General features: G+C 46.2%; 1 protein-coding gene across 1 annotated transcript in view; it reads right to left on the bottom strand.

The window, feature by feature from the left end:
• The window catches only part of LOXL2 (lysyl oxidase like 2), a 55715-nt gene that overhangs the window by 8513 nt on the left and 36832 nt on the right, over positions 1-10370 (bottom strand). Inside the window, exons 6-9 of the mRNA XM_010175729.2 lie at positions 9371-9554; positions 4568-4719; positions 3698-3865; positions 312-477 (exon numbers count right to left, since the gene is read on the bottom strand). Of these exons, the coding sequence (XP_010174031.1) occupies positions 312-477; positions 3698-3865; positions 4568-4719; positions 9371-9554 (670 nt within the window). The remainder of the gene's footprint in view (positions 1-311; positions 478-3697; positions 3866-4567; positions 4720-9370; positions 9555-10370) is intronic.

The raw sequence follows: 10370 nt of genomic DNA, 5'->3' as shown, positions 1-10370 counted from the left end.
CCCCCCGGAGCCTTCTCTTCTCCAGGCTGAACAGCCCCAACTCTCTCAGCCTGTCCTCACAGCAGAGCTGCTCCAGCCCTCGGATCATCCTGGTGGCCTCCTCTGGACTTGTTCTAACTGGTCCATGTCTTTCTTATGTTGGGGGCTCCAGAATTGGACGCAGTATTCCAGGTGGGGGGAATTCTCAGCCCGATCAGCAGCAATTTGCCACAGCTTTGACATATCCAGGCAGAACATGGGCCACCCCGTTTCTCCTGCGTATCTCAGGGCAAACACTTACACCAAAATGAAATAAAACCCGAGTTACTCACTCTCTGAGCAGGACACACCAGCACCAAAACGACCACCTCCTCTGGGACAGGAGACGTGAGCTCCATCGTGACGACAGTGGGCCAGGGACATCTCTGTCCCCGAACACTTGACACCACTCATTACCACGTTGTCAGCACTGATGTCTCCATGCCAGTACCAGGTTTCCTGGGCAGAAAAAAGACATTTCACACACTCTCCAGTGGACTGTTGGAGGAATAGTCATGGCCACGTAACCTGCCTTCTCCCTCCAGGGAAGATCAAGGCAAGAGCCAACGCTATCAAGGATTCAGATGTTGCCAAAGGATATTGGAGCAGAGTAACCCAGGGAATGAGCCTGAGTCTGTTTAAGCAGAAGGCTGGAACTGGGATTAAACCCCAGTTTGACCACATTCCTTACCCTGAACATCTGACCAGTGTTAAGCAAATCTCTCTCCTTGTTTCTGAGCTGGTTTAAATCTTTGCTTGTTTTTAATCCAGCTGTAAACTCACTTTTCCATCCTGCTCTACCCATCCAGCTGATGAATTCATCCTCGGGCTGTTTTAAGTCATCTAGGCTGTGTCTTTGGGATAGATGCCCGGCAATTAAACCACATCTATCTTGTGACATCTGTGCACTGGGGAGAGCCACAAGTAATCCAGAATCCTTGCTTGCACAGGGAGGGGAGACAGAATGAACAGCCATGCTGGAAATGCCAGTGGAAACAAGGCATCTGGGGAGTAGCAGGACTAACAGGGTCTGCATCTCTCGGTTTTAAGAGGGGATTCAAACCCTGCTCACTGCTCATCTCCATCCCCTGGTTACACCAAACTTGTAGGAATGACAGAAAATTAACACAACATAACACCACTCACAAAACCAAGCACGCTAAACCCTGATGAAGGAGGAGGAAAGGCAAGGAGGAGGAAAGGCAAGGAGGAGGAAAGGCAAGGAGGAGGAAAGGCAAGGAGGAGGAAAGGCAAGGAGGAGGAAAGGCAAGGAGGAGGAAAGGCAAGGAGGAGGAAAGGCAAGGAGGAGGAAAGGAGGAGATTAGATCTATTAGTGTCAAAACTAGGAGCACGTTTCCAGGAAAAGAAAACCCAATGGTACCAGGGCTTCCATTGCAACAGGCTGTTTGTTACCCCTGTTAGCAGCCTCCTTTGCACACCCGCACACAGGGCTGCCCTGTTCCACACAGTGTAGCTTTATGCTCACGTAGCTGCTGCAGCCGGGAGACGCATAAGGACCTTTTCTGTTCTAAATACCAGCAGTCTCGGCTAAAGGAAAAAATGTCTTGTTTCTTGCTGGACTCTCAGGGCTATGTCAATAGAGACAGGCGGTGGGAAAGGCCAGTGTTCAAGGGACGTGGCTATCCTCAGCTCTTGGGCTCTGCTTGGCAGCTAGGAAGGGAAATCAGCTGGAGGAACCAGCTTGCACAGGGGGATTTTGCTGAAACAGCAGCATAGGCAGCTCCAGCCTTCCACCTCCTAGATATCCACCCCCTCAGGGACCCACAGGTTCCCTCTCTGGCCATGGGTAACAGCTAAATTGGTTGATATCCATCCACCCATGAGCCCAGTGTGTCTTCCTGGACCTCAACTTAGTAATTCCTTAAAGATAAAGTTATTGTGGCTGCACTCTCCAAGCAGAGTTTTAACTTGCAAGAGGTAACCACCAGCCCGGAGGATGCTGAGTTTATTGGTAATTTCAGGGCCTTATTGTTCCTCCCTGCACAAAACCAGCAGGCACTCAGCAGATATGTTAATTCTCACTGGGTTTATTGCTGCAGCCCAGTAGAACCAGTTGCATCTGAATTCTGAGCAGGTCAGACACGGCACAAAATACAGCAGAACTAACTGGACCATGGGCTTGGAGACTGGGGACAACCTCCCCGCTCCATGACCATATTTTATTTGTTCACCCACTTTTTCAATTTCTATAAATTGTTTGAGGAAAATAGTTTTTCTTTCCAGAACTGATCTAAGGTTGTTTTCTATCCATATAAACACAAATCAAGTTTATTTATTCAGTGGCCATATGAGCCCAAGTTTCCCCAAAGCTGCTGGCGATTGTTGATTCTTGGTTGAAAACCCTCCAAGGAGCTGCATTTCCAGAGCACAGCATGACAACAAGCTCTAGCAGGGGATTACTTTGTTTTAGGGACAAACTAGATTATTTTAGGAGCCCAAATCCCCATCTTCCCAGTGGCTGTGAACCACAATAAATACCCAGAGATTATAAATTTCCTTTCAAAATCTACCATTACACCGACGTCTGCCTGCTCCTCCTTTCATATCTTGATCCTTGAGGGATGTACCAGTAGAGAAGAGTACCTGGCATCAAGGTTATTGCCCTACACCTTACACCTGATGCCATGTATCCATCTGGGAATTGGGTGGGAAGCTGTTGCCATCCCTAATTCCAACTTCCAGCTCTTATGCTTGCTGCTTGCTTTCCTCCAGCCAGCACAGCAGGTTCCCGTTGGCTTCGCCAAAGAGCTTTGCTGGGAAAGAACATTTTATTCCTTTGTGGTTATCCCAAAAGCTTGTTAGTTGGGAGCTTTTATCCCTTTATTGACTAAGTCATGTGCAGGCAGGGAGGGTTTATTGTCATTAGACAAGCAAGAAATGCATACAGCTCCACCACACACACTAACCTACACATGGCACTGACAAGGAGCTACAGGAGCAAAATCCCATTGTTTTCAAGTGATTTAACACCAGGTTAAATTTGGCTTCCACACTTCAGGAGTTCAACTCCCCAATGATTCAGGGAGGGACAAGAAATAGCATGTAATCATCAGTCCAATCAGGGCTAAAGGAGCCAGGCTTCCCAGGAAATCCAAACCCTCAGCAATATGAAAACAGCAGCTTTGTCCAAAGCTGCAACAACTCTTTCTGCTCTGAATTTCCCCCAGTAACTGTTGTGCAATCAGATTTAACCTTCAGGGGTTCTCCAGCTAATGCTTTAAAGCTGAGTGCTGTGGTTTGTGTGAGGTTTGGGTTTTTTTAATTTATTTTTGTTTGTTTGAGGATTTTTTTTTTTGTTCTTTTTAAAATTATTTTTTAACTATTTTTTTGTTGTTTGATTGGTTTGGGTTTTTTTGTTTGGGGTTTTTTTTTGTTCTATTTAAAATTACTTTTTATTAATTCTTTTTGTTGTTTGATTGGTTTGGGGTTTTTTTGTTTTGGGGTTTTTTTTGTTCTATTTAAAATTACTTTTTATTAATTCTTTTTGTTGTTTGATTGATTTGGTTTTTTTGTTTTGTTTTTTTTGGGGGGGAGTTTTTAAATTATTAATTTTTTTAATTTTTATAGAAGCTTTGCTCCTCTTCCAGTAACCCCGACCCAACCACTCACATACCACCATCATCTGAAAAACCCCACACAGGAGGGCATGGGGACTCACCTGGAAGGCGTGGCTGGCAAACCCCAGGCCCAGTTGCCGACACACCACCATGGCCTCCACGGTGCTCCAGTTCTCACTGCAGACAGTGCCCCACCTCAGAGTGCCGTTGCGTTCCGCCAACACCTCCACCCGGCCCTCGTAAGGGTTGCGGCCACCACTCAGACGCAGCTGCAGGACATACAAAGTCAATAAGTCAATAAATGTCACAGCAAACTGGATAGGGGAGATGTAACAGTTGGGCAAACAACACTCAGGGTCTTCTCAAAGCTCGTGGTTAAAGTCACTGAGCTCAGAAACCTCAGATCAGCTGCTTGCAGACCAGTTGATCCAGTTGGGTTCATCTCCTACCAAGGATGGGAAGCAGTTGAGCCAAGCCCAACATCTGAAGGTGGCCTGGACCAGCTCCCTGTGAAATCTTCCCCCCTCCGCTCCCTTTGGCAGGAGCATTTACTCAGAGGAACCTACACCTGCTTCATGCAGATGGTTTTTAAACCCCACATGGCAAAGACGACGGCAGCACCTACGCCAGGTACCACTGTCACGAGACCCAACCAAGATCCATCACAACAGGGACAGGGCACCAGCTTCACAGGGTCACTGGACTGCACAGGTTGCAGCTGAAGTGACACTTCACTCATTTCTAAGCTTTGTCATACTGGGAGGAGCTCAAAAACCCAGTACAAAAAGGGAGAATCCTCCTTATTTACTCTCCTAACACAGATGTTAAAGTCTAAATGAGTAGGCACAGCTGAGGTGAAATGATTCCCACCCAGACACCCTGCACTGCACAGCAGGGGAGAGCAGATGATGCTCCAGGATGAAAACACCTCATCACACTCACTCACATCTGGATCTCACTTGGTTTCTCACCTGATTCTGGAAACCCATCGCTGGAACGTTGCATCTCACAGCAGCATCTTCTTCATGGTTACAACCCTGTGACTCTGTGTTGAACTTGCAATCCGTGACTGATTTTTCAAAGCCCGTACAGTCAATTTCGTTCAGATGAATTGGACCCATGCCTTGGGGGGGGAAAAAAAAGAACAATAACAACAACAACAACAAGGAGTCCTTACCTTCTGCTCATGCTACTGTGTGGTGAAGCAATATCTAACAGCAGTTTGTTAATACATTGCAGACATCACGCTGGCCTCTAACACATTCAAAACACTGTAATCCTGAAAAAATTCCAGTGATTTCTTGTACAAATAAAACAAAAAGCTCCAAGATGACTATTAACAATTTTAGCGTTAAATTCTTTCCAGTAGTCTCTGCGACTCGAGCGAGCGAGGACCACAGGAAAAGCCAAGTTTCCATTGTTACATAATTTACAAACTTCAGCTGGAGGAATTCTGCAAATTCTGACCTTGTGGTTGGGTCTCAATGCTGGGATCTGCTCCCAGTCAAACCCTGACATTTTAAATAGGACATAGACACGTTTGCTGGGACAAGAAAACACAACACCACAGGGACATGTGAGAAGCCAGTGAAAAACTTTGGGCAGGTGTGTGTTACAGATTCCAACACCACTGATGGAAACCAGAGAGTGAACATCATCTGGTGCTGCAGAGAAACCAGAGAGTGAACATCAATCATCTGGTACTGCAGAGAAACCAGAGAGTGAACATCATCTGGTGCTGCAGAGAAACCAGAAAGTGAACATCATCTGGTACTGCAGAGAAACCAGAGAGTGAACATCATCTGGTACTGCAGAGAAACCAGAAAGTGAACATCATCTGGTGCTGCAGAGAATGGTCTCAAGGTGCTGGGAGCCAAGTTGAGTAATTTGGTTCCTCCCTGGGCAAGTAGCAGCAGACAATCATCCTTCCTACCAAAGAGACACAACCAGAGAAGAGAGACACACATGAGAAGGTAACAATCCTGCCTGTAAAGCTCTCAAGTCCTGTTTCCAAACTGAGCCCAAAGTTGGTTAGAAAGAAGGGGTTTTTTTTTGGGGGGGGATGAATCAGAGGTTCCAGCAGATGATCTTCATCACAGAAGAACAACCAGAGTCTTTGTTGGAGCCCATATAATCCCATTACTGATGGAAACACACCAGCTATTTTTGACAGGAGATCCTTGCAAGTAGCAGATGTAGAACCTCTGGTCTCCAGCAGTTTCTAGGAAGGTTTCAGAGAGGGGAGGCTGAGAATAAAAACACTCCTAACCTTTGCTATCAACATGATGTCTCCAGACTTGGTGTAATCAAAACGCTGGCAGAGGCTGTGCTCTGACCTGCAGGTCACTTGCTTCTCTGCAGCCCTTGGCTAGGAACTTCCATCTCAGCTGCAGGTGCCCCTGTTTCTGGTCGAGCAGCATCATGATGGTGATGATGCAAGGCAAAAGCCATAGAAGAACTTTCCAAGAAAGCAGCATCCAGCCACCAACACCCTTCACCAGCCCTTTCCATCAGCTGGAAGAGGTTGACCAACACCCAATATAGAGTGTTCAGTTGGGAGTTCCCCTTGCATAGCCCACAGCAGGAGGTTACCAGAGACCAGGTTGACCCATCTGGGTAATTGAGGTAGAAAAGCAACTGTTTTCTTACCATTTCTGACAGTGACTGTTGACTCTTAATTCCTGCAACACTATTCTCATCATCACCCAAGTGATGAGGGCTCTGCAGAACCAGAGCTGTACCTGTCTCAAAGCATTCAAACCAGCAGAGAACAGACCATGGAAATGACATCCTGGCTGCTGGCTCCATTTCTTCATCTGCACCCAGAGATGACACAAATTGCCCAAATTTAGCCACAGAACTGCCAGTTGGGTTCCAACCAGCAGGTACTTCCTCACCACAAACCTACCAGAAAGGAAAATTTTCCCCAACTTCAATTCTGCTCCTTTTAGTTCAAGGCAAAGGGCTGACACTGGAAGGCAGGAGAAGGTAATTGGTTTAGTGACAGTAGGTGGGATCCTTTTGCTTAAAACCCTCCTCCTACTGTCATCTGGAGCCTTTCTAACTCCACATGGCAGCCAGCACACCTGTGACTCAAGAGACCTAACCCTGGGTGATAGTTTAATGATCTGTCTGGTGAACTCTCACCTCTTCAGACTTCTGTCTAGGCACAGGGAAAACAGAAAAAAGGGAAGAAAAAAACCTGTTCTCAAGCATATTTCCATGATTGTGTGGTGGAATGAGTCAGGATGGACCCTGGAGCTGCCTTCTGACAACAGCAGCAAGAACAACAAAAGCAGAGGTGTAAATGTATTCGGGTCAATCTCATCCATGGAATTAATTTGGGTTTTACCACTTTTTACACCTCATCTAGCCCTGTTATCCACCCATCACTCAAGATCTATACAACGTGGGAGCAGTCTCCTAGCTGAGGCCACTGGAGAAGGCACATCTAGCCTCTTTTTTTGCTTCTCTCTTATTAAAACCCTGTTTGTGGTCTCCATCTGGAAATGGTGACACTGACCCACTCATTTTTCAAACCACCCAACACTTTGAGTAGGAGGAATGCCTTGATGCTGACCAGAATTGGAGGGTGATGCACCAAGAATGCAGGATGGATCCAGACCAACATTCTCCACTGAAACAACCCAACAAAGTCATACCAATGAAATGACAAAGCAAGAGGACAGGGCCACAGCACTGATCCATGGAACTCCAGCACATTTGCTCTTCTCCAGGAAATTCTTTTAAACACAGGGAGGCAGAAAGTGCTGCTGTCCCGGGCACTGAAACGTGGCCAAACTCCATTGCTGTACGTGCTGAAATATGGTGATAAAAATCCTATTTCCTCCCATCCCAATTCCCTTTAAGAGAAGAACAGGATCAGGACTGTATAGAGAATTATAGAATGGTTTGGATTGGAAGGGACCTTAAAGCTCATCCAGTTCCAACCCCCCTGCCAGCAGCAGGGACACCTTCCACTAGACCAGGTTGCTCAAAGTCTCATCCAACCTGGCCTTCAACACTTCCAGGGAGGGGGCATCTACAACTTCCTTGGGCAACCTGTTCCAGTGTCTGACCACCCTCACAGTGAAGAACTTCTTCCTAATATCTCATCTAAACCTCCCCTCTTTCAGTTTAAACCCATTTCCTCTTGTTTTGTCATTAACTGTCCTTATGAAAAGTCCTTCCCCAGCTTTCTTGTAGGTCCAACAGAGACATTCACCAACTGCTTCTAGGTTGGGTTTTTTTTCAACATTCTCTCTCCAAGGATGCTGCAGTGGACAACACATTCAGGAGATCTGAGCTCAGCATCTTCCTTTCAACAAGACTCTTGTGTGAATAAAGGTAAATTGTTTAATCTGAGTCTCAGTTGCCAACTTATAAAAGGGGGAATAAATCATCCTCACCATACCCTGAACTCTTTATGGTGGGCACTCATCTCCCATGGGTCACTCTGTCTTAACTGGGACTTCTAGACACTGCGCAGTGATTTAACTTGTGATTTAACATCTTTCTGTGTTTTACCCCGTGAAATTAAATCTCTAACACAGCAATGATGAGACTGGTCCTTCAAATTAGTCTTTGAACACACAAATTCATCGAGATACAAAGCATAAATACATACACAGACACAGAGCTCAACAGCTGTGAGACCTCCTGGTGTGACGGGAGCGTGGAGGTGAATTTGGGTCAAAAAAAGCTCCTTTTCCTACTACAATGTGACAATCCGGCTGCTGGAAGGAGTTACCGAGCTCTTGCCATCCCAGAGGACAGTTTTGATGGGGTGCACTGATTGATTGTGAGCATTTAATGTTAAAAGAAAGGAAAACATATGGGAATTGGCAGCTGGTGTGAGGAATTTCCAGTCTGCGGCTGCGGGAGATGGCAGGGAACAGCACGTTCTCCTCCCTCACGTGGCAGTTCCTTCTCACCCCCCCCCTCATGATGATTATGCTGTTTCCTAGATGCAGCTAAACACATCAGCAGCTCCCTGCATCCTGCCACAAGATTTTTTTGGCAAATTCACTGGACAAGTCACATTTTAAAGTTTTCCAGATTGTGGACACCACCACTGTGCTTTACACGTGTTGTTATTTTCTCTCCTCTTCTCCAAGCCATGCTGGGCTGGAGAAATTTCACCCTTTTCATTTAGTCTCACACTAAAGGGTTTGGTTGGTGTCATTTTGTTGAGGGTTTATACTATGGGAGCAAGGCACATGAATCAGAAGGTGGTTTGAAAGGGTGTACGTTAGCCTTTGACTTGCCACTTACCACAGTTTGGGATTTAAACCAACTCCCAAATACAGGAAATCCAAACCCAAACCTGGCTCTGAACTGTTCAAATGCCCTTCTATTTATAATGGGCTAAATTAATGTTCTGGTCTTAAATTGGACAGTGTTTGAAGTCTAGATCCAGGACTCATTTTTGCCAGGAACCTTCTAGTAATGTGTTGCACCATGATGTGATTCTAGAGAACTTGTAAAGAGAATTTGAGAGCAATGAGTGTGATAACGAAGTAGTAATTACTGGAACAGCTGTTTGAGGGAAAGGTTAAACTCATCATCACTAGACTTCTTTCAAGGAATCTCAAGATTTTTCTAAGTCACATATTCCAGCCTGGCCTCAAGCTCCTGGGCTCAAGAGAATTATTAAGGGTAAAGAATAAATTCCTCATCCCCAAAACAAGCATCCCAGTAAGAAGACAGTCTGTCCTGAATCATGAAAGGTTTCTCAGAGGTGGACAAGGCACAAATGGTCTCACTGCTCTTACCTTGCCCAAGCCTTGCACCCGTTATTGCCTCCTTGGCGCTCCCGAAGCCCAGCTCTCGGCACACCACGCTGGCTGACACCAGGTTCCAGTTATCATCACAAACCGTTCCCCACTCCCCGTTTTTCAGCACTTCAACTCGTCCTTCACCAGTGTTGGCTCCTCCTTTCAGCCTCACCAGTGGTTGCTTGAAGACACAGACAGAAGAGGTGTTACCACTGCCCAGGAACAAACACATCCTGTCTTTACAGCTCTTATTTACAGCACGTGGCTGCAGGTAAGTTGTGGCCCTAAAAGTATTACCCTGAGGCACCTTAAAACAACCACCCCATAATACAAAAGGCTAAAAGTGCTGGATGAGAGAAGATCTTTATCTGCTAAGACTTATGGAATGCATAGACGTGTTTCTCATGTCCCTATATGTGGGCAGAGAATAAAAAGAGATATCTTCGTTCTCTGCAGTTTTAGTGCTTGGATTTAGGAGCTTTTGGGATGTCGAGGCTGTTAGTAACTTCAGAGCCTTATTACAGAATCCCAGAATTGCCTTGATTGCAAAAGCCCTCTAAGATCATCAAATCCCATCATGAACCCAACACTGACCAGTCCCCAACTAACCCATGTCCCTCAGCACTGTGTCTACACGACTCTTCAATCCCTCCAGGGATGGGGACTCCACCACTGCCCTGGGCAACCCCTTCCAATGCCTCAGAACCCTTTCAGCAAAGAAATTCTTCCTCACATCCCATCTCAACTGCCCTGGGCACAACTTGAGGCCATTTCCTCTTGTTGTGTCCCTTGTCACTTTATTGAACAGACCCACCCCCACCTCTCTCCACCCTCCTCCAAGGGACTTGGACAGAGCCAGAAGGTCTCCCCTCAGCCTCCTTTCCTCCATGCTCAACAACCCCAGTTCACCACAGCTGAGTGGCAGGTCCAGTTCCATTAATTTCTATTCTTATATTTCTATAAGTCACTGACTATACATCGCTTATATATTTTCCCA

This window comes from Antrostomus carolinensis, unplaced genomic scaffold, assembly GCF_000700745.2.
Source record: "Antrostomus carolinensis isolate BGI_N321 unplaced genomic scaffold, ASM70074v2 scaffold3369, whole genome shotgun sequence".
NCBI classification, from domain to species: Eukaryota; Metazoa; Chordata; class Aves; order Caprimulgiformes; family Caprimulgidae; genus Antrostomus; species Antrostomus carolinensis.
The sequence above is the reverse complement of the archived record's forward strand: the minus strand, read 5'-3'. Positions and strand labels throughout refer to the sequence as shown.